The sequence below is a fragment of the Thunnus maccoyii genome, chromosome 13, assembly GCF_910596095.1.
Source record: "Thunnus maccoyii chromosome 13, fThuMac1.1, whole genome shotgun sequence".
Taxonomy (NCBI): Eukaryota; Metazoa; Chordata; class Actinopteri; order Scombriformes; family Scombridae; genus Thunnus; species Thunnus maccoyii.
In genome coordinates, this window is record NC_056545.1 from 10464890 (window position 1) to 10489183 (window position 24294).

At 38.6% G+C, this 24294-nt stretch overlaps 1 protein-coding gene across 4 annotated transcripts; it reads left to right on the forward strand.

Annotated features, from left to right (window-relative positions):
• Nucleotides 1-891: 891 nt before the first annotated feature.
• LOC121909887 (core histone macro-H2A.1) lies at nucleotides 892-24236 on the forward strand. 4 transcript variants are annotated; one of them, XM_042430718.1, is made up of 9 exons: nucleotides 892-1067; nucleotides 3242-3442; nucleotides 4110-4216; nucleotides 4437-4628; nucleotides 5692-5799; nucleotides 11958-12048; nucleotides 14499-14588; nucleotides 19885-20059; nucleotides 22631-24236. In XM_042430718.1, the coding sequence occupies exons 2-9, from the start codon at nucleotides 3271-3273 to the stop codon at nucleotides 22794-22796; spliced, it is 1101 nt and encodes a 366-aa protein (XP_042286652.1). In that variant the 5' UTR covers nucleotides 892-1067; nucleotides 3242-3270; the 3' UTR covers nucleotides 22797-24236. The 4 variants fall into 4 exon arrangements, with proteins under 4 accessions (XP_042286652.1, XP_042286649.1, XP_042286651.1 ...); XM_042430715.1 differs by lacking the exon at nucleotides 11958-12048 and adding an exon at nucleotides 10147-10246 and having other exon boundaries at nucleotides 895-1067; XM_042430717.1 differs by lacking the exons at nucleotides 892-1067; nucleotides 11958-12048 and adding exons at nucleotides 1088-1234; nucleotides 10147-10246.
• Nucleotides 24237-24294: the final 58 nt, after the last annotated feature.

Genomic DNA, 24294 nt, shown 5'->3' on the forward strand with positions numbered 1-24294 from the left:
GTAGTTTGTGTTTAGTGCTAATTAGCAAATGATAGCATGCTAAACTAATTAACAAACTGAAATACAAAAACTCAGACATCACAGCTTGACAATAAATTAAAATAAATATAAAAGCATAAATGCAATAAGGGGAAATTGCTTATCATAATTCACAAAAAATAAATAGATGAATAAGATGCTATTGCAGGCACTTTTTTTTCTTTTTTACAGGTAATTGATTTCAATGTATCTTTATAATAAGATAATTTAAACAAAAAAACTTGAGATAAGGAAAATTTTGATTTAGGCGTGTGAAATGTGACAATCGCTTACCATCAGTGTGTTAGCATTGCTGTTATGTTACTGGGTTATCAATTTTTTATTTATTTATTTTTTCTACCAGTAAAACAAAATTAAGGCAGTAGTACTAGGGCGTTGGGGGACAGAGAGAAGGAATATTTCTACAAGGTTTACGGAATTTGTCGTGACACCCCTACTTAAAGAGTCATAATTTATACAGTAAATATTTATCATGTGACTGTAGGAAAGCTTAAATGTGAGCGAAGCATCGATCTGCTCGGGTAATGGTCGACATTACGAGTCAAAACACGTATTTTCTCAGACAAATTAAAGGCGTAAAGAGCATAGGTAAAGAGTTACAGAGCATCTCGGCAGCTGGTCATGTCTAGATGGTAACCCTAGATTTGCGAGAGATCTCGCGAGAGTGACCATTTTAACCCAAACTATGACCTCTCTATAAACCTACCCAAGTGTTTTTTTTGTGCATAAACCTATATAGACCATAATCACAGCGTTATAACATCATACAAATGTATTATTTTGAACAACGCGCACAATGAAAAATATTGCGTACAAATCTCGCGAGAGTTTCGCAAATCTAGGGTAACCATCTAGACACGACCCAGCTTTAAGATTCAGCAGGTTTGCTCTCTGCTCTCCAGTAGTTGCTTTGCTCGGCGGGCAGCGCTGGCTCTCGCCGATATTTCCAGCACGCTGTGGATTGTGGGAGACGAGGACACTGCCCGAGCTTGTTACCGGAGACATTTTTTTCCGCCGTGCCCTGCTATGTAAGTACTCCACCTGGGTTTTCACACCGCCGTGCCGGGTCGGGTATGGTCGCTTCTTGTCGGCCGAGCCGCTCTCCGTTCACCGGGCTGAGTCGTTAACGTTGCCATTTCGTGTTTTTTCTGGCATTGGAGGCCGAGAGCGGAGACCGAGCCGCTGGAGCTGACAGGCAGGCGGGGAGGGGAGGGAAGGAGGAACGGGCAGCTGCTGCCGCTCTGCCGGGGTTATTTCAATCTGAAAGCTCGCTGACATAAACAGGAAAATGTCTTCAGGCCGTTTGTTTGTTTGTTAGGACAGTATGTAGATTGAAAAAAAAGCTTAAAAAAAAAAAAGATATCGGGCTCTTGACATGCAGAAATATGTCTTGTCAGTGGCCAGCAGGAATAAATGCCCAGTGTGGCGGTTAAACCCACCTGCACCTGGCCGGAGTGGAGAAATGTCGCAGATGTTGTAGGAAAAAAAAAAGATCTGTTTCTGTTTTCTGCTGGTCAATAAGGTTATGTTTGATATGATTAAGCGTGTGAAATCCATGCATTTGACCAGGTTAAAGAAATAGCCTGGCCTATGGTAGGGGGCTAATTGATTACCAGTACAAACAGCTAATTGGTGTCTGCATCTGGCACACTAACAGATGACATTAATTCACAATCATTTTTGACATGATGACATAATCTACAGGATTGACTTGAGATATTTTATATTGTTTTATAATATATGAGTTTAACCACCTAAATCATTACCATATGCATATTTACATATAATAATTGAACAGTCCCAGGATGTTAGGATTTTAATGTTAATATGTTAATAATAAAATATCTGTTTGCAGCACTGCTTTTATGATAATCCTTGTTTTCCTTCAGTTGATGTGACATTCAGGCTGCTCTTTGGCCTGAGGCTAATTGAAAGAAAACACATAGAAAGCCTGATGTGAATCTTTGGTAATTACTGCACCAACATGCTTAATGAATGAGAGTCATGAGGCTAAGCAGCATATTGTGTCCTAAATCACCTTGGGTTAGTCAGCGACAAAAACACTTTGTCTTATGTTTGACAAGGAGAGTTTCTTGTTTCTTGTGGCTCATTTCTTTCTGGTATTTAATGGCCGTTACCAGAGGCGACGACAAGTCTTTATTCATGTGTTTCTAGAGAAATCACAGACTACAAAACCAGGAGACTGAACCCATTCACACTTTGATGCTCCAGTAAGAAAGTTATATTCAGTAAGTAGTTGCATTCAGGGCCAAATCTAAGCTACACATTACCATGAGAGACATGAGCTGTCGTTCTTATGGATGCATTCAGGGGATTAATAGTCAATAAGTTTATGTGAACAAAGCATAACTTACTGAAAGTCTTAAACGAGGGAGTTTCATATGACAGCAACAAAAATATTTCTATTTATTATAAGGGGTTAGATGTGGACGTTGGAATGCATTTCCTGCTATAAAAGCTTTTGTGTATCAGTTTTAAGACGTCAAAATGTGTTAGATCTTCAGAACACTTTTTAAATATTTACAAGAATTGCATTTAGTTTGTTGTAACATTTTTTAGAAAACAGATTGAATGCATTTGTGTCATACTGAGAAGAATGTTCCCTGTCAGTGTTTTCTCTCTGCAAAGACAGACATCACAAAAGTATTATTTTAGTATGTTTTTAAAGTGTCAGAATTTATGCTTTTAAATTATTCAGTGATTCCCAGCCAGTCCCAGGAACAGGAGTGATCAGTTCCCGTTAGGCCCAAATACACTGAAAGCATCTGACGCTCATGTTTTGCAGTACACCTATTGTTTTAAATGGCCGAATGCACAACAAAAGCGTTATGAGGCGCGACAAACTGCCTTGACGCCCCTACTCTGACCTTGTTTTGATTTTGGAGTGTCAAATGAGGCGCGTCATTTATTGCTTTCAGTGTGTTTGGGCCTTTAGTTTAACTGCTTTATTGGGAGACGGTTTATAGTGTCTTTACTCAAGAGGAGAATTTGATGTGTGCAAATAGGATGAATCTGCAGAATTCAAGTTTGGGAAGATTGAGGGGGTGTTTTGCCTCCGTTTGAGATGAGTTTGTATTTACAAATGTTGTCTAATGTATTTATTTCACCTTTTAAAATGAGAAGAAAGAAAATCAGTAATATTCATATGTGTTAATGGATTATCGCTGATGTGTCCCTGCAGAGCCTGACACTGGTAGCGATCTCAGAACCATGTCGAGCCGAGGAGGAAAGAAGAAGTCGACTAAGACGTCCCGGTCCACCAAGGCCGGGGTCATCTTCCCTGTGGGGCGCATGCTGCGCTACATCAAGAGGGGCCTGCCAAAATACCGCATCGGGGTGGGAGCGCCCGTCTACCTGGCTGCTGTCCTTGAGTATCTCACTGGTGAGTTAATAACATACAGTATGTACATAATACACGTTGTTTTAGGCGTTTATTGCTCCAGGTAATACTGAATATTAATACTGCAGCTACAACTGCAGCATTCTGTGAGAGTGGATGTGAAGGAATCTGAGTGCAGTAGTCACTTTACTGTAATTTATTACTGTACTCTCAAGTGAAAGTTTTTTAAATGTGTAATTGTTTTGGCACAAATGACTCTTTTATATTTATTGATATCAAAAAAGAAAGTAATGCAACCAAAGAGGCAACTGCTACATGTAGAAATTAGGAAGCTTTCCCACACAAACTTGCCGACATCAGCTTCAGCGTAGAGATATGACAGTTTGTGATTACTGATGAGGAGGCACTTTAAAGCTGTATATTCAGGGATTTCACAGTTCAGAAATCACCTAATCTCCTGGTATTTGCTAAAAAAAAAAAAAAAAAGTTGATGGGTTACATTTGGAGGCATGCTTGCACTTTGAGTGTAGTTGTCGCCATTTTGTCCTGTTCTCGTGTATATTGATTAATTTTTACACTAATTTTATAAAACATAACAACATTCGGTTCACCTAAGCGTTCAGAGACATGAACTGATTTTCTATACTCCTCATGCTCTACTATGTTGATTGATGAACTCTTCTTGACATTTTTTTCTTTACATTTGTAGCGGAAATCCTGGAATTGGCGGGGAATGCAGCCAGAGACAATAAGAAGGGTCGCGTCACACCACGACACATCCTGCTGGCCATCGCCAACGATGAGGAGTTAAACCAGGTCAGCAGCTACTTGAAAATTGATATTATGTCACATTTATTTTAATATTTGATCTGCCACTTTTCATGCTTTACCCCATTTACATAAAAACGTGTGTGATTAATATCATTGTCAGTATTTTTTAACGCCCACCACACATTTTTAGATTGATTTCTTACCTTCCAGTCAGCACGGGACCATGTGAACTCCACATGTCTTTTACTTTGTCTTGCCGTCTCAGTTGCTGAAAGGTGTGACCATCGCAGCAGGTGGAGTCCTGCCTAACATCCATCCAGAGCTGCTGGCTAAGAAGAGAGGCGCAAAGGGCAAACTGGAAACACCCGTCTCACCCGCCCCAGAGAAGAAACCCAAGTCGGTCAAGAAAACAGCGGCTAACAAAATGAGTGGGAAAAAGGCAGGAGGGAAGGCTAAGGTATGGCATGATATTAGCAGGCTACGTAATTAATGCTGAACGTGGGTAAAGTTTCATTACTCAACACCTGTGATTAAATATTTATTTGGCTGCTTAAGAGCACCACTTAATGTTTTGAGATGCTGATTGTTATAAACATGTTCAAATTAAACAAAAAAAAAAAGTTTATGAAGAAATACAGATTTTTTTTTAAAAAAGAAACATGTTTACAAAGCAATAACCTGAGCTGGATCTCTGAATTAAAGGGGTGAAAATGCCAAGCTTTGTCTTATAATCGAGCACAGTTTCATAAACACGTCAAACATGTCAAACATCACCAGTCATGTCTGGAGCAGGCTGTCAGATCTTGTTCATCTTCAGTCCTGTAGTTTGATTAGTTTGGATAACTGAGAGTCATTCAAACATGTGATTTTTTTGTATAAATAAGAACATGAGACCCAGGAGAGTAAAACGAGAAATAAATAGATAAATGTTGACGTCTTATTGCCAGCGTTTCTTCATACTTGGAAATCAGAATTTATCGAAATGAGATCTGGACTGATGCACGTATTTAATTATTTCCTGATGTGTTTTTAACTGATTTTGAATTTTGACAAAGTTGGGACAAGTCCAAAAGTTATAGGTTAAATTTTAGGGACTACAATCAGATTTGTTTTATTTTTGGGGCAGGTTCGTCTGTTTGTATATGTATGTACACTAAATGGCTTAAACTAGTGCTGCAACTAAGTATTTTCATTATCGATTAATCTACCGATTATTTTCTCGATAATCGTTTGGTCTATAAAACGTCAACATCTTCAAATGTCTTGTTTTGGCCAACCAACAATACAAAACCTATTCAGTTTACTGTCATGTGCAGCAAAGAAAAGCATTAAATTTTCACATTGGAGAGTCTGAAAACAGCAAACTTTTGGCATATTTGCTTAAAAAATTACTAAAAAGGGCAATGCTCTGTAGCTGATCCTGACCTCTGACCTCCCAATAGAGGGAGACAAGAGAAAAGGATATTGGTATATTTAGCGTCACGTAGTATCATCTTCATTGTGCACTCTGTCCTCAACAGAAACAAGGTGAGGTGAGCAAGGCGGCGTCGGCAGACAGCACCACAGAGGGATCTCCAGCCGACAGCTTCACCGTGCTCTCCACCAAGAGCCTTTTCCTGGGTCAGAAGGTCAGTTTTCTGTCAAATCACAGATACACGAACCCAAGATCAGTGCTCAGTATAAACAGTTTTCTTAGGAACTTTTTAATTATCCTTTTTATGTCCTTAAAGGTATACTATGCAGGATTTGTCAGTTGGTGTTTGTAAACACAACATTCAAAGTTGGCCCCTCCTCCCCGGCTCAGCGACACCAGAGCGAGAGAGAGAAAGAGAGAGAACAGTGGTGGTCGAGCGAGCTAGAGAGTGAATGAAGAGAGGGAGCGGTGGTAGCGAGAACAAAGCAGTAAATCAGATAAATGAAACATAATTTTCTGATTGTGTCACGGTGGTTACGTTCTAAAGCACAAATAAACGCACCCTCTGCAGAAAGGTGCCACGTTGTCGGATTTTGAGTGAATGCAGCCAAAGCGCAGCTTCATCGTGTCCGCTTTGTCCTCTCTGCTCTGCGTGTGTGTAGCTCAGCCCTGCCCTCGGCCAAACAGACACAGACCTGTTCTCTTTATACATCCATGACACAGACAGAGAGCAGTGGAGAGAGACAGAGACAGTGATGTAATCTGGTCGCTACGCTACGAGTCCCGACCTCACACTCTGCATGCTGTTAATGGCTGGGGGATAAACACCCACCGCCCAAACGTTGACAGCCAGAAACATCCCAAACACAGCAAAATGATAAGAAAATACAGGTAGAGGGCAGGGTGTCTGTAGATAAATACACTGTCACACACTTCTAGTGGTTCATAAGTGATGATTGTAGAAAAATCCTGCATAGTATACCTTTTTAAGAATTTTACTGATAAGACACAAACTTTTATCAAAATTATTCTATTTCGATATAAGATTACAAACTGTTAGATGTAGAGCTCCATAATATATTCACCTGTTTCTTATTCAGTCTTTTATTTATACTTCCTCCTTGTAATTGAACCAGATTTGAGAGGTGATATCAATCGAAGATGATGTGATAATGTTTTCTTCATTAATCATCTGGTCTGTCTCATAGAAGGACGGCTGTTTGTGATATTTTGCTCATTAATTGCTGCACCTCCTAACAATAGACCTCATATTAGGGCTTATAGTGCTGCGCAACAGAGTAGTGACACTGAGCTTGAACTATAATAGTAGCAATCACGAATGCTGTGTTAACTGTGTGTCTATCTCAGATCTGTAAACCATAGCCCCCCCCCCCCTCGCCCACCCCTCACTTTAATCCTTTTTAACCTTATTATAGAGCTGAAACATGGAAGTAAATTTGTCTGAAAGTTCCATCTAAGCCCTATCAAAGTTTTTTTTTTTTAATGTTGAAGTTTCAAGATCATAAGATCAGCAAGATCAGAAGCTTTTAAAAATAGATTTGAGTATGAAAGAGATAAAAAAAGGCAGGGGAACGACACTGTGTGTAAGAGAATGAATTACTCAAGAATGATGCAAGAAGTGTCATTGATCCCTCTTCTTGATTTTAAAGAGTGATAATAAATGTTAATAATTACTGATTTATTATGATTTTTGCTAGAAATATGACAAGAAATATGCACGCTCAGTTTGGGCAATAAACTGGACATGTTTAAAGCACTCTCACTGTTGTATGACATAAGAATAAAACCCTCTATTACCCTCTTGAAATGCAAAAAGTCAAATCTCCTGTGGCTAAAAACAAATATGGGAATTTACTTCTTGTTTCAGCTCAGGTGTGACTTTGGCACTGCATGCTTTGGTCTACCATGCATACGCTGATACTAATATACAGCTGATATATTAACAGTAAGAGATGTACAGTAGTAGCACACACATTTAATTGTTTAACTGCGTGTGTCATTTGTCTGCTGTCTTAGTGTTTTAGCAACTATGGCAGGATACTGCTGCCACCATGACAAAAAAAATTGCTCAGTTTCTGAATATCAGGAGAAAACCTTCTTGTAATAACGAGAGCACCTTTTTGATACTTTACTTGTTATAACAAGATGTTTTTTTTCTCATTATAAGAGGAAAAACAACTCATCATAAGCAAATTATGATATTATTAGTCAAAACTATATCTGGACTTGTATCATGTTATGAATAATGACAGACAGGTAGAAACAGGATGTTACTGTAATATTCCAGAGGAGATAATTACTGTGTGGCCACATTTCATTCACTGTTAATGAAGAACTGCTAAAATTCACAGACTGACACAAGAACAGCAAAGCGCTGTTTTAACTGCCTTTCACTTTCTGGTTGTGGATCATCCATGTAAATGACTTGCCTATGCAAATGCGTGTTACCATGGTTGCATATATATATATATACCGCTTATACAAATCACTTCCTTGGCGGTTCATGTCCAGAAGGTGGATTAATAGTAGTCCAGATTTAATTCTAAAAAACTAATATCTGTTATTAAAAAATCCTGTGGTTGGTCTGTTTGTCACAGTAAAAAACATTATTATAACAAATTTTGTAATAAAGAAATACACTTTATCATTATAACACAAAAACTGTGCACATATATTTTTTGTCATGGTGACAGCAAAAACCCTGCTGTAAGTAACACCTGTAGTGTTTAAAAATATATTATTATTTCATTAATTTGTGAATTGCTCAGGCTAAAATATGAGTCGAAACACATTCTGTCCGGGCATGATAGTGTTGACTTATTTCTACATGTATTGCATTGATTTGAAATTCAACTCGAACTAATTGAATTGAATTGAACGAGTAGGAGCAGCATTTGTCTGCTGTCATATACTCTCTTTATTAGTAAAATGGCTCAGTACACGACTGTGTGCTGACCGCAGATTGCAGCAGCTGTTGAAATCAGAAGAAGGTAATTAATCAAATGAACACAGTTAGCCTCCCACTGATTAAGGTAATGAACCCACAAATAGAAAAGCTAGTCTGTTTCTGTTTTTATAGACTTAATTATTGTAGCTGCACATTTCCTGCCTGAGCATTTCCTTCAGTGTTTTATTCAGTCTCAATCTCACACACTGTTCTGTCGTCACTGCTTTCCTGTCACTGCTTTTTGGGGGGGGATGATCTGGGCCTTTATTATCCTTAGAGGTGAAATTAGGTGTTTGTATAATAGATGACCTGTGAATCTTAATCTCTGAGGTACTAACATGGAGTCTGTCCATTGGAGATTCTTAGCATTTAAAAGGATACCTTGACATTTTGACTTCAGTTTTACACTGTTTTCACTTTGCTAAGTCACAGACTGTTAGTAACTGTTTGCACTCGTCCTTCAGTTTTCTGCCCCTAAAACTATGAGACACAGGTAGTCATAAATCAATGAAATTTGGACCTAAAAACCAAATTCACAGCAAGCAGTATAAATGTCTTGAAATGTTTTTTTTCATAGCACAACATAAATAGTAAGACAACCGACTGACTACATGGGAACAATAACACTAAAGGGACATTGCAAGATACAGTATGCAGGAGGTAGACAAAATAATAAACACTTAATGATTATTATAATTACAAACACAGCTTCTGAATTGGGTCACATGAATTTGCATACCTCTTTAGCAGCACTACTTTCACCTTGTAGCCACTGTCTGTCTCGTTGATGTTGCGTGCCCGTGTTTCGCAGGTGAGGTCAGGCTGTGTTCCTTGACGTATTGAAAATTAATCGGCGGCGATTAATCGTTTCAGTCGTTTTTCATGCAAAAATTCCCAACAGTTCTCTGGTTCCAACTTCATAAATGTGAGACTTTGCTGTTTTTCTTCAACAGTCAGTTGAGTATCTTCAATTTCTGGACTGTTGGTTTGACAAAATAAGCAAATTGAAGGCATCACCACAGGCCAGAGGAAATTGTGGTCGACCAAAACATTAATCGAGGAAATAATCTGAAGATAAATCAATAATGAAAATAATTGTTAGTTGCGGCCCTACAGCTGAAGTTTGAGCAGAGATCATTTGGCCTCCTTGCTCCTCTGTTTTTCTTAAAACTTGCACAACAAGGTGCTGACCCTGAGATGCATTACATTGCTGATAAATGCTAAAATCTTGCTCAAACCTGATGTTAGTCATCTTTGTAGCAGACTAGCGGTGTTGTAATTGTTACTGAGTATTTTTTCATAAGGAAATTATTTTCTCTACTTCTTGTGTACCCTGTACTCAAGCTCTTAAGCTGTTACTCATTAAACAAACATACAATACATGTAGTGTTCATTGACTTATAGCAGATATGTTGAATGTCTCGTTTCCCCAATCATCAAAAAGTGAAGGTATCCCTTTAAGCTGCGGTGTGAATCTGATTTTAATGGCTTTGCTTCCTCCCCTCTTCCTTCTTGCCCTCCCCCCTCCTCTGCATGCCTCCTCTTCGCCCCCCCCCCCCCCTCCACCCCCCGCCTCCTCCTCCTCCTCCGCAGCTCAACCTTATCCACAGTGAGGTCAGTAACTTGGCTGGCTTTGACGTGGAGGGGGTCATCAACCCCACCAATGCTGAACTTGAACTTAAAGATGATCTAGGTGAGCTCCCCCTCCCACCTTCTCAGGTCCCAGTGGGGTTTTGAGATTCTTAAAATCCTTGAATGTTCAACGGCTTGATAAGTTCTCCTAAAATAAATCCTCAGTGAATCAGAACTTTAAGATTAAAGCTTCAGGCTGGTTGACTGGATAGAAGAACCGTCTTCCACCAGATCTGTTTAATTCACACTGCGGGTAACTTGGTTGTTGTCTTGCTTGGCTTAACTGGCTTAACTGTGGCTCATTATTTTATAAGTTGCCTTTTTTTTTTAAGAAATCAGAAATGTATCTGTTAATTTTGATTATTAAAAAGCAGTTGAAGATCTGATTTAAAAAAATCAATAATAAAAAAATCCAGGTAACCAGTTATTGCTTATTTTTTGTACACTTAAAGGGAATCTAGTGCATAATCAGCAGGTCATTGCTGTTTTCTTTACACTATCTATTACTATATTATTACATTTTCCTCTTAAAGCAGGGAATACATATTTTAGACTAATGGAGATATGAAATGGTTGAAAATCAATATAAAAAGTCTGCTCCTTATAGTTGGTGAAAATTTATTTTAGGTTTAATACAGCTACACAACTTTTAATGGGCAAATGATGTTTTTGGCTGCTTTGATATTGGCCTTAAATGAAAGCTCAGTCAAATTACTTAAAGATAGCAGTCGACCCCGGTGAAAGATGCAGCCATTCCCCAAGTACTGTTATTTACTCGTTTATTGCTGCAGTGTTTTTTTTTTGTTTTTTTTTAAAAAGATTCTTTGAACAGCTGTAACTAACTTCTCATTTTTGCGTGTGCTTATTGAAATGCTGGTAAATGCAGCAGATGTGCTTGGTAATGATTTGAGACCAGTCAGCTCTGCAGGAAATAAAACACCTTGTTGATGGTGTTGCTCGCAGTGTGAATACATGATGAGGGTTTTCACTTTGATCCTCTGTGACCTCGAGTAACATGCAGATCAATAGAACATCATAAATAAAATACAATTCCCATAAGCAATAAATGCATTTCTGTGGAGACATTCAATGATTTTTTTTATATCAAAGCCCCTCAGAGCAGTGATCCCGCTCGCTCTTCCTATCGTGTAGATGTGTGAAAGTTCATTCCAGGTTATCTTCCTTTCAGGTGGCTGACAGACATTTTGTTATGCTTAATAATCACTGTAATCCTAGGGGAAAAAAAAACTATCGGACTGAAATAAAGCAACAATTAACAGATGAAAAACTGACATGAAACTCTGTTAGCCTGACTGTTAGGTGGCTCGCCTGGAGTGTGATCATTAAATTCTTGACTCATCTTAATGAGGCAAGAAATTAGGACGACACAATTAGTCAGAGAACTGATTTAAAAAAAAAAAAAAAAAAAAAGAATTTGAATATTTTAAAATACACTCTTCCATTCAGACTTGTTTATTGGGTGATTTATTGTAGTTCAGTGTTGTTTCTTAAAGTAAATCTGACTAAATGTGCAGCCCTGCTTCCTAATTACATTATGTGACCCACCGTGTTTTCAGTTGGCTCCTTGTTTCCTGTGATGTCATCAGCCAATAAGGAGCGCGCTCACTTCTGTCTCTTCTCTTCCTGTTCTTCTCTTTCATCCTTTTTTTCTCTCTACTTCCTTGTCCCATCTTGTTACTCCTGATCACTCTGTGTTTTTACCACCATGTTTTTTTGCCTGTTTGTTTGTTTGTTGTCGTTGTCATCTGTAGTTGCAAGTTGTCCAAGCCGACATTTCCATCGTGGAGAGCGACGCTGTCGTTCACCCGACCAACACCTCCCTCTATACAGGTGGTGAAGTAGGTAAAGGAACCATTGATGCCACCGAGACCACGACTGCCTGTCTGCTCTCTCTCTGCATATTCCAGATAGTCTGCACTGCAGTCTGTGGACAAACATCACAGCAGCATCACAATTTATATCCTGCAGTGTTTATTTAGCCGGCGTTCTTCTGCATACAGCATACAGACCTGCACTATAGAAGAACCTCTAACCCAGAACCCAACATCTCCCTTTTTATAGTATTTATGTAATTTGGTGAAACACTGACTGAAAGACCTACACTGTATCATGAGTGAAAATGAACTTGCAGAGGCTTGAATTGAGCAATCAGGGACTGTTTTGAAAAATTAAAAAAAAACGTTTATTTATGCAATGGTGTGCGTGTGGGAAACCGCAGTTTCCAGGATTTGAAAGTCAGCTGCCAAAGAGTGTTGCATTCACACGCTATGTTTTCAATTATCCTAACCCAGAAGACAAACTAAATGTGGACACTGTGAAGAGGATAATTTGAATCTGGTAGTTTACTAAAAACAGGATGAAACCCTTCAAATCTGAACTGAAACCGGCTCAACAGAGGTGCCGTCACACATAAACGCAAGGTCGTCCAGTGAAAGGCTCGACTTTTCCCACAATGCACTGTCATCCCACAGCAGCAGCCATGTTGCCGTTCGATGCAAAAATATATCTCTGGAAGATTATGTTGTAACGAGAACGCCACATTTCTACTAATGATGGTTTCTGTTTTATCTTTCTAGGGTTGTAACATCATGTCACACAGTATTATAAATCACCGTGCAGTGTTTTGGTGTCTGATAAAAGTTCAAACTCATGAATCTTACTCAAACTGGCCCCCTCCTGGATCAAATTAAATTGTCTCCTGAAGCACCATGCTCTCACCATCACAGCACCTCGGGTTGTTTTAACACAGCGTCATATTCGGTCCGAACGCCTGATAACTCAGTGATCTGTACCCAACTTTCCTAATATTGAGTAGACCAGAGTAAATGTTCACTGTCTCATGAATCTTTAAAATCTCTGCAAGTTTATTTTCACAATTTACAGCCATGAGAAGAACTCCAGCCTGCAAATCAGACAAAATGTGTAAAGCAGGGATATATGGATGGCCCACGTGTTGCTGTTTTCCCCCTACTGACGATGCACAAGTGCTTCACCTTGTAGAGCTCCAATACTTCAATGTATAACCATCAGTAGTTATGACATATCCAAATGCTGTTAGTCATGTAAGAGATGCAGTGTTACCAGAAATGTGAGCAGTCGAGTGCATCATGTAAAGCCTACACGACTATATATCTCTGTTGGTGTAATCGTGAAACCATGCTGCTGCTGCTGCTGTTGCTTGTATTTTATGTTCCACTTGACTGAAAACGCAGGCTGTCTGGGACTCGCTTCATTTCCTGTAACCTCCATCCCCTCGACTGTGCTGTCAGTTCAGTTTCTGATTGAAACATTTATTTCCTGAAGCCTCAAATTCAAAATCCTGATGTTGAATTAATGAATGAGGGAATGTTTAACTAGTAACCGTCCTTTATCTGCTTGCTTTTATTGGCTGTTTTTAAATAATTTTATTTTAAAACTTGTCTTAAAAAGGCTGACATTAACCATATGGTGTTCTTTTCTCCCGCCTGTTTTAATGATATCGCAGCCAGAACATTCATATCTCTGGCTCTGGTGGACTTGAATCACCTCCCTTCTCTCTGGTGTCCTTTTGTGGCTTCTCTCCTTTTAGCTCGGACTAAATCTGAAAGAGTGTGATCGATGTGGAATTACTTCCTTTAGCTGTCAAAATAAATAGGAAAAACAAACAGCTTCCCTGATGCCCTCGTGAATTCTGGATGTGTGTTCTTCTTCTTCTTCTTCAGAGTTGAACTTGAATAACTCTCTGGACTGTTTTACCTGACATGTTTGTGCAAACAAGATCAACAAAGCTTTTACATTTTCATCTGGAACACACTTTTTTTTTTTAAAAAATAAAAAAAAATAAACACTTGTTCAGTGTTTAATTTGAGGGTGAAAGAAAATACCTTCAGTCTTCTGCAAATAAGCCAGTATGTGAAGACAGAGGGAAGTAATTAGGGACTGGGACTTTAATAGATTAGTTTAACTGACTCAGAATGAGTCATGTGGAAAATAGCAGCCTTTGAATCTTTGCACTTCATTTGTGAAACTTTTCCTGAGTCTTACAAATAAAGTAACAGAGCTTCAGTGAGCTGCACGTGAGCTTAGAGATTCAGAGAGAGGCCAGGTGAAATGATTGACAGCATTGTTCTCAGCCTGCTTACCTGTCTGTTTACCTGTCTCCATGTCTGCCTGCTTGCCTGTCTGTCTGTCTGTCTGTCTGCATGACCATCACCTCTACTCTTTCCTGCTGTCTGTCTATCTGATTGTCCTTCTGTCTGCTTGTCTGCGATACATGAGGATGTGATAACCACAGTCCTGTCTTCTACTCACAGGCTCTGCTCTGGAAAAGAAGGGAGGGAAGGAGTTCACTGAAGCGCTGCAGGAGCTGAGGAAGAAAAACGGCCCTCTGGAGGTGGCTGGCGGTAAGTGTTCAGTGTAAAAACGGTCTAGATTTGGGAATCAGTACCTGCTACTTACCCTGTATTTATACAGAAACTCAGACCATCTTATCAGCACAGTTTCTATTTGTGTGTTTGGTCAGCGACATTCAAGGACTCTTATTTCATCTCTTGCATGTACCTTTGATCTTTGTTGAGTTCCTGCTGTCTGTCACAGATTCATAGTAGGTTAAGATTTTAATTACCTTTTGTTATTATGAATTTGCGCCTCTCTTTTTGTTGCGAAACTGCTCAAAATATGATTTATTTTTTGTACACTGAAGTTCAGTATCATTCTAAGGAGACAACCTCTGCTGTGCAGTTGTGCTCAGGCAGTGTTTTGTCTGTTTTTATATGTCAGCCTGACAGAATTTCCACTTCTTGAGCGAGAATTATATAGAATACAAATAGTTATTAGATGTTAATGCATTTTATTTGGTAGCCAAATATGCAGCATGTTGTTGTATTTCCTCATCTTTCATCCTGTACGGTAAAGCCAGTGGGGAGCCATCAGGGCCCTCTAGGCTCTCACAGAGGGCCTAAGATGAATCAAAATGTACTTGTAAAAAACATTTCTTCTCATTTTATTTTATTTATTTTATAATATATTCTCAAAGTCATTTACCATTACAATCTATATGTTTCTAAGCCAAAATTAACCTTCCTAACACCACTAAAAATGGTCTTAATTGGAAAAATCAAGCACAGACAGGAAAATAAATCCCTGTTTCCCACCCAATCAGGATCTTATAGTTTTGCTAGTTACTAGGTAGAAAATATGTCAAGGAGCTCTGTGATTGGTGGTCCCACTGTAAATTTGACATTAAAACTAACCAATCAGATTGCATCTCTAAGAGGGAGGGTTTGTTTATCCATAAAATGGTGACAACAACTAAGAAGGCGGATGCTGACGTTTCAGCGGCTATTTTAAACTGAGGAAAGTGGAGATGTTTATGAATTGGTGCTAATGTTAGCTTGTTGATAATACTGTTTTCACAGCTGAATGTGAATAAAAATTACAACTTGCGAAGCACTGAAGAGATTATTTATGGGCATTATTTATGGATTTAGCTGACTGGTGAAGTTTTGGAGTTTTAGTGCTTGTGAACTTCAAACATTTCTGCGTTAACATGAAATGACTGTTGAAATCTGGGGTGACGACAAGACAAAGCAGCAGGTCCAGAGCTGATGTTTAATACTAATTTGAGTTGACATGTTTCCTTGACTCTGTTTTTAAAACGCCACTTTTCCTTCTGTTTTAAATCCAAAACAGGAAGAGAAATTCTTCTTCAACCTGCTTGACTTTTCTGCATCTGGTACATTTCCTGCTGCAGTTAAAAACATTCAACATGAACCTCAGTTTACCACAAAGTGAAACAAAAAAGTGATGATGTCTGTTAACACTCTGCTTTATATTTTAGAGGTGCAACGGTTAGTCCATTGACAGAAAATTAACCACAGATTATTTTGATAATCAGTTAATCATTTTAATCACTTTTTTTAAGGAAAAACTCAAATATTTGCCGTTTGCAGCTTCTAAAATGCATTTTTCACTATTTTCTGACATTTTAGAGACAAAACAATTAATTGATTAACCGATAATGAAAATACCAGTAGTTATAGTTGCAGTATGGTGTTTGTTCTTCTGATCTCTGTTTTTTTTCTTTTTCTCACCGCCTCGGCTTTGGGTTTGGAACAACTGAGGGTGACACTGAAGTTTCACAATCTAACTTTCAATGTCGCCATTGAAGGCTTTGTGAAGTGCATATTGATCCACTTGAGCACCACCCAGCTCCTATGACAGTGATGTCATTGTGTCCTGCAAATCTCTCTTCACACACACACACACATACACACACCAAGAAAAACAGGGCTGGGTCCTTTTGGCTTCCACATTCAGAAAATGATGTCAGTGCACGGCAGTAAAGATTGGTCCTTTGGATATGAACACACACACGTTTCACACACTCAGACTCATTAATTGTTCCCTTAAAGACTAAATGTCGTCAGAGCTTCCTTTATTATTGAAGTGCCGCAGAGTTTAGAAGTTTTGATGTCAGATGCTCTAAATGCTGTATGCCACAAATTCACTTTTTATAGAAACAGTGACTACTTGGATATTTTTTGTCATGAAATGATCAAAGGACTTTAGTATTGGCACGTAATATCTGTCCTTGGCGACTTCAGTCTTAAACTAAAGACATCCGTCTTCAGAGAGCCATATTGTTTGAACCCTTACAGATTATTTTATCTTTCAGTCCATTTGTCTCCCTCTCTCTGCCCGTCTCTTATTCTTTCTCCATCTGTCTCTCTCATTATCCATCACTAACACTCACTTTTTCAAGCACTCTCCACCTTCGCCACTTCTCTCTCTCTCACATTCAGCCAAGTTAGCTCAACATCCTAATCCTGGTCTGTGTGGAGCTCATAAATAGATTACCAGGTGACTGAACAGCGAGCCAGCAGAGCCTGTCAGGGATTCTGGGAATCTGGATCAGCCAAACGGTCATCCTGACCAGATCTGGTTCACGAACATCCGTCAAACAAGTTCTTTAGGATGTTTAAAATGTATGTTTTTAAGTATTTGTTCATCTGGATTTAGTGAGTAAATATAGCAATTTCAAGGCCGGGCAGGTACCAGAGTTACTCACAGTCATTCCAACAGAAGTTTAATTCATTTTGTTTAATAGTCCAAAGTTTTTTTTCTTTATGATGAATGGTTCATTCATAATTCATCTCCTGTATAGATGGCAAGTAAAAATTTATGAGAAGTGTTAGATGACAAATGGGAGCTCAGTAAGTTTCTATGTTTACTAGTTATGAACTAACCGTTATCTTTAGAAAGGTAAATGATAACTTGTTAAACGTGGCATAGCAAAATTCATTTGTGTGTTTTTACATAATAGTTGATGATATAGTGAGTACTTGCAGGTTGTGCTAGTGGTTTTTGGTCCTGGTTAAAAAAAGATATAAGAGGAAAGTTCTATACGCCGTGCTTCTCATTCAGACACGGCTAATATAATAATAACTTCCTTCATTTTGTTCAGGTACTTCTCATTCCATTGAATGTCAGCACTGTCTGCCGCTGGTTTACAAACTGGTCAGTGGCACTAATTTGTGTCTAAGAGTCTGCCAAAGTTGAACTCTGTGAAATCTCAGAGCATTTTTACTTCACTACGAATCCACTGACTGCAGTGATTCCATTTAGGGATTTGGCTTTTAGAAACGGTAGCGTGACCAAGTCCTAACCTGCCTGCCAATATTTATTTTGTTGTTGCTTCGTAAGCAAAGTTATTCAGGAGTTTGACAACTAAATAAATTTTCACATATTTGTGTTTAGGAGTAGAACTGCAACGATTACTCGAGTGCCTGATTTAATAAGCTAATAATTGCTTTAGTAATTTTTTTAGACAAAAACTCAGATATTTGCTGGCTTTTCTTTTCATGCATGATACTAAACTGAATATCTTTGAGTTTTGGACTGTTGATCAGAAAAAACGAGACATTTGAAGACGTCGCCTTTGACTCTGGGAAATTATAACAGGAACTTTTTTACTATTCCCTGAAAACAAAAGTTTAATTGACAAAAATAATCGACAGGTTAAGTGCTAATTAAAATAATTGTTAGTTGCAGAAATAAATGTAAAAAAGATAACAAATGAGTGTATTGATCTTTATCATATTTGTTGCCACAATCAAAAACTAGTTGGTAGTAGTATGGTAGTAGCTTTGACTACATGTGGTAGTAGTATAAATGCAAACCTGACCTAGCCGACTGGAAAAAAAAGGAGACAAAGCCTAAACACAAACAATTTCAGAATCACTACGTTATGGATTCACATGTGCTTCCAGTACAGCCACTGTGTTTTCTCTGCAGTGAAGTAGTATTGAACAATTTCCATCTATCAAAGGAGTATGACAAAGGGCCACTCAAGAAAGTATTAAGTCTTTTGTCTCAGTGTCATTTATTGACTTTTAAGAAAAGTATAAAGTAAAGCCTGGCAGATCTTTTCCAGAAAAAAAAAAAACATTTGCACGCAGGAAGTAATGTGATTCATATGTCTGGCAGCAACATTAGCGTTGATTTTAGTGTTTTGGGTTGGATAAAAGAATTTGGTCGTTAGCATGTAATTGACAGAAAAGAGGGCCACCTACAGAAGCTCAAGCACATCAACAGAAAATCTACATAAATCTGGCAGTTCTGTCCACATACTGTAGTTTGATTGACAGGTAATCTCCAGATGTGCAATACACAAACACCACCGCACACTGTTCTACCTTCCCAAACCATAAAACAAGTTGAACTTTAGCCGTAATCATCATCATCATCATCATCCACAGACTTTTCCCCACGAGCGGATCACACATGCAGTGTGATTGGCTCTCGCTCTGCTGTGTGAAGTTCCTCCATCTCTGTGTGCCATCTGGAAATGAGCTCGTCCTCAGCTTTGACTCCAGTCCAGTCACACGCTCGCTGCGGGCTAATAAACTCTGACTGGAGGCTTTCTCACTTCACAGCATCAGGGGCTTTGGCTGAGTTACACTGTCTACAGCTGCTGGTTTGATGGAAGACTAAACTAAACATTTAAACTCCAGAGAACAGACTCTTTTTCTTGTCTTCTTTTCTCTTGTCTTCTCCGTTTCTGTTCTTCTCTTCCCCGTTCTTCCTCTCCTCCTTTTCTCTCCTCCTCTCTATTTGTCTGGTGAAGTGATTTATCCAGCCCACCAGGTCAAACCCTTTTAAGCTCTCTGAGATTTGCCACACACTTTTTTCCACAAAGCAAAGTATTCTTTTAGCATCTCCGGCCTCCAAACTCAACTTTTGGGGTTTGACTTCTGACAAAACAGGTTAATAGAACTGATTTTGACTGTAGACGGTGGATGTGATATGCAGAAATCAAGCAAGTAGCAGCACGCTAGAGGTGAACAAGTTCACTCACCGATAGATATAATCAGATATCAGATATAATATGTTAAGGTACTGATTTCACAAAATAAAGCAGGCGGCATCTGTGGGTGACTGCAGGCATTAACTTTCATTTTGTTTCATTATGTTTTCAGTGTTGTAAACATTTAAACATTTATTCAACAGCATTATATTTGCAGGGATTTGGGGAAGTGACACCACATGTCTCCACTCTGTCTTTCAGAACAAACGTACTTCTACCAGAAGTATGTTTCCTTTTCTGCTCTCCTTCCTCCTCTACTGTCTCCATCTTTATTTCCTTTTCTCTCATCACCTCACTAACCATTCGTCCTCCTCTTCTCTTCCATCCTTCAGCTGTGTTGACTGGCGGCTTTGGTCTGCCCGCTAAGTACGTCATCCACTGTAACAGTCCAGGCTGGGGCTCCGACAAGTGTGAGGAGTTGCTGGACAAGACAGTGAAGAACTGCCTGGCTCTTGCTGATGAGAAGAAACTCAAGTCTGTGGCGTTCCCCTCTATTGGTAGCGGAAGGTAGGAACACACACACACACACACACACACACACACACACACACACAGGAAGAAAGAAACACACCTGACATATTAGGCATCATGTAATCATTAGTTTCAAGTATTTTCATATTTACCTTCGACTGATTAATACTCATGTTTGGCTTTTTTTGCTGAAGAGTAAAAGTCACATTTGGGATATTTGTTAGAATCAGAAACAGGTTTACTGCCAAGAAGGTTTGCACATATAAGGCATTTGCCTCGGTGTTGTGGTGCATAACAGTCAAAATATATGCAAAATTAAGTAATTCCAAGTGTAAAAAGGAAATTTACAATAAAAAAATATGTAAAATATATTCAAAGTGAGAAGAGCTGCTAAAGGTTTAAATTTTAAATTGAAGAGATTGAAATAAAAATGTACAAAATATTGACCGTGTGATGAACAAGACGCTGTTAGAAATCTTTAGGGCATTTTCACTTTGGCAGTTTAGTCCATAGCTGGAAGTGGTTGGTCTAAAAATGCAGTAACATGAACACTTTTTGCAAACCAGACTGCAGACCGCAGAAACCGTACCTGAGTTCCCCCAAACAAGGTGATTTAAGATTAGTCTGTGTGCAGTAGGAGCGTAATCCATACTCCGACTGGAAGAAAAGTCTTTGTCGAGGAAATTATTCAAAAACTCTCTTCTTGAGGATACAGAATTTCTTGTGAAGAACCAGACAAGAAGTTTGTGCAAAAGGTAGCTCCAAATGTGTACACATGGAGAGGGCAGAGAGGATCTCTCCGTGGCATTTTGTTCTCCAGTACAAACAAGACATCTCAGCAGGTCGTCACCTCTGTGTCTGGGGCTCAGAGACCCGGAGGTATCGAAAGATAATTTAAGAGGTTGAACAAAAAAGGAAGAAAAAGAAGAAACACTATAGAATACAAAAAGTTTTTCTTCATTGAAGTGACAAAGTTGAAATAAAGAGAAAAAGTTCAAAACAAAGGAAATCTTAGAAGTAAATCCTCCACGTCTTCTCACATGTCATCGTAACATTATGAGTGGCATTCTTGCATTGTCAGCAATAAAAAAAAGTTTGCGTTATGTGTCTCTGCCTGCACGTACATCACTCTCCATTTTTCCATGCAAGTCAAAACGGGAGTTGGCATGGTTTCCAGGCAACAGTGTTAAACACCTCCACTTTGATCAAGACACATTTACACAAACACACTGTCGACTGAAACAACAGTGTGAAAGCATCGAGGTTAGAGCAGTGGCTCCCAAACTTTTTGGCTTGTAACTTTAAGGCAAAGCGTTATTTACTCGTGTACCCTTGTCACAGGTTTAATACTGTTTTTCCCAGAGTTGCAGCAGTTCAAACAAAGAATGATGTTTCCCCATGGTTTTTTGGAGGCCTGAGGTGATAAAACTCTCCAAGATTTCACAATAAAAAAGCAAAGATTAGAGAAAAGTCTAAAAAAAATGAAGAGAAATTAAACTAAAAATGTGTTAAGCAGAAATTCTTTGTTTTATGTCTTATTTCCTCATCTTATGAGCCCTCAGATTCATCTTGCGGATGCGTCTGGAGCCTCAGGTTGGGAAACACAGACTCAAATGAATGAACCCAGTGTGAACGTGGCTTTAGATTTTTCACACTCATGAAAAACAGGAAAAGTCATGATCCTGGGTGAAATGTGTAAAGAAGAAATGGAGTGACTGGATTCTCGTGCTATCATGAAGTCTAACATTTATGTTCCTAAAAAAAATGCTGTATACCACATTTCCCTTAAATAAAAGATGGGAGTCGATCAAAAGCCGGGTCTCTGATAATGGCTGGGTGTGAACAAATAAAGACCGACCCAAAAACAGGCTGGGAAAAAAACAAGGGTGGATAAACTCCTGGTGCCTGTTTATATATAATGTGCAGGCCAGTTAAGCATAAATAGTAGTTACTTGGATGTAACTCCAGTTCTATGAGTACATGTGTAGCCCTCGACTGTCAGAGAGAGGGGGTGGGGGGGGGGGGGGGGCGGAGGAGACACGATTTCATTTAAATACAGGGAGAATGGCGCATATTTTAATGATAATGATGGTGACACTACATGAGCATGGGTAACCAGGGTAACTTGAGTGATCCAGTGAGCATACATTAATGGGAACTCAAGTGCTGCAATTATTGTTTGGAGTAAATGGATTACCGGTTATATAATAACAAAAATTTAACAGAGCAAATGGAAGCAGAAAACAAGGAGGCTGTGTACTAAAATATGAGAAAACATACTTATCAAACAGAGAGAATTAGAAATAAAGGCCTCTCTCTATTATAAGCCTGTTTCCAATAAAGGCCTGATACCCTCTGCAGTTAAATAAGCGGTAAATAAAGGCCCCGGCCACTATTTGAGGAAATATGATATACAAAATTATCCATGTTAACCCAGATGGATCCTCAAATTTAAACTAGTATACAGTAAATAACCAAACATATACTGTAAGCTATTGCTGACCTTTAACAGCATGCAGTCACAGTCCAGGTCAAGTAAATAAAAAGTGACAAGTCTCTCCAGCGTTGGACCACATTTCACTAAGTGTGTGTGTACTTTCCTGTCAGAAACGGTTTCCCGAAGCAGACGGCGGCCCAGCTCATCCTCAAGGCCATCTCCACCTACTTCGTGGCCACCATGTCTTCCACCATCAAGACCGTCTACTTCGTGCTGTTCGACAGTGAGAGCATCGGGATATACGTGCAGGAAATGGCAAAGCTGGAGACGAGCTAAAAGAGTCGGGAGTATTTACCTCCTTACCCCTTTTCCCCAACCATTTTTTTTTTCCTGCAAGGAAATAGGAAGGTGTTTACTAGTGATTTGTTAAAAAAATGAAGAGAAGAAGAAAAAGAAGAATCTTTCTTAAGGCCGGGAACTTGATTTTGCATTATGTTTGTATTTTTCCTATATTGTTTTTAATTTCTTATTTACTTGTCACCTCTGGCGTTTAAATGTAGAAGTACACTGTTCATTCTGCGGTCTTTTAATACAAACAGTGCCACGCAAAACAGATTCAACAGAGTGAGAAGACTCACTTTAAGATTTAATTTTCATGATATATATAAAAGATGTTATGAGAGATAGCTACTCCTCAATTACAAGGCTTCCAGAGAAGTCCGATGAATACGGGTTAATGCATGTAATGGCAGTAAAAGGCAGTAAAAATAGCTATTCTCTTCCTTTTGATCTCAGTAACACAAGACACTTAATTGAGTGTATTTTTGGTATAATTCTGCGTTTTGGAACATCTCTGTTGTTAATAGTACTGTATAATGAAAAGGTAAAGCATAAAGAAGAGTTCAGTTTGCTCTATTTTGGTCTTCTGGAGACTAATATAACAGAGTAGTGTTTTTGTTTTTGTGTTGTGTGTTACATTTGTTTCCTTTGTGTCCTGCAGAGACCTTGAATTTCCAAAAGTACTCGATCAATTGAAAGGAGGGAAAAAAGTTATGAATGCCCGTATATAAGTACTCATGCTGATACTAGCACTAAGAAACAGTTTACACTGTAAACTGAATGTTTGTTGGTTGTTATTTACAGGAAAGTAAATCAATTTATGACATAAAAATGTATAATTGGTGTTTTTTGCAGGGCACTAATAGTTTATATTGTGTGTTTCTATCAGTGTTTATATAGATGGAGTATTTGTGAAAAGTTATAGTAAAATATTGGACTGTAACAGAGATTTTTATTTTCTATTTTAATTTTCACACTGATTCTAAAATGGCACAGTTGATTTGGGAAGAAGAAAAAAAAAAGAAAAATTTAAGAGATTGTTCTTTTGTGTGTTTTGTCTTTGTTAAGCCATAAAACAGATGTACTCGTTTTTGCTGGAAGTGGAGGCTCTTTGCTGCTGCTTTGGTTTGCTCTTTCATTCAGCCGCCACTAGATGGCTCCCTATTATCAAGAATTGGACTTTTTTTTTTTTTTTTTCATCTCAGCCATTTTCTGTGCAGCAGCAGGCCTCTTCACACAGACGCTGGTCTATTTGAGTTGGATTTGAATTGGGACTGACGGACGTATACGAGGAACCTGACTGCTCTGCTGCATTTGGACTTTTCAGCAACCTAACTTTCTTATGAAAAAAAAAAGAAAATTTCTAAAGAATTGCTATAATTGATGATTCTACAAAAAGTCTGTACACACTCCGGTAATAAAATACCTTTAAAAACATCATTTTGTTCCTCTTGATATTATGAGATCATTCCATGTTTCATGGAGACCTTTAGGA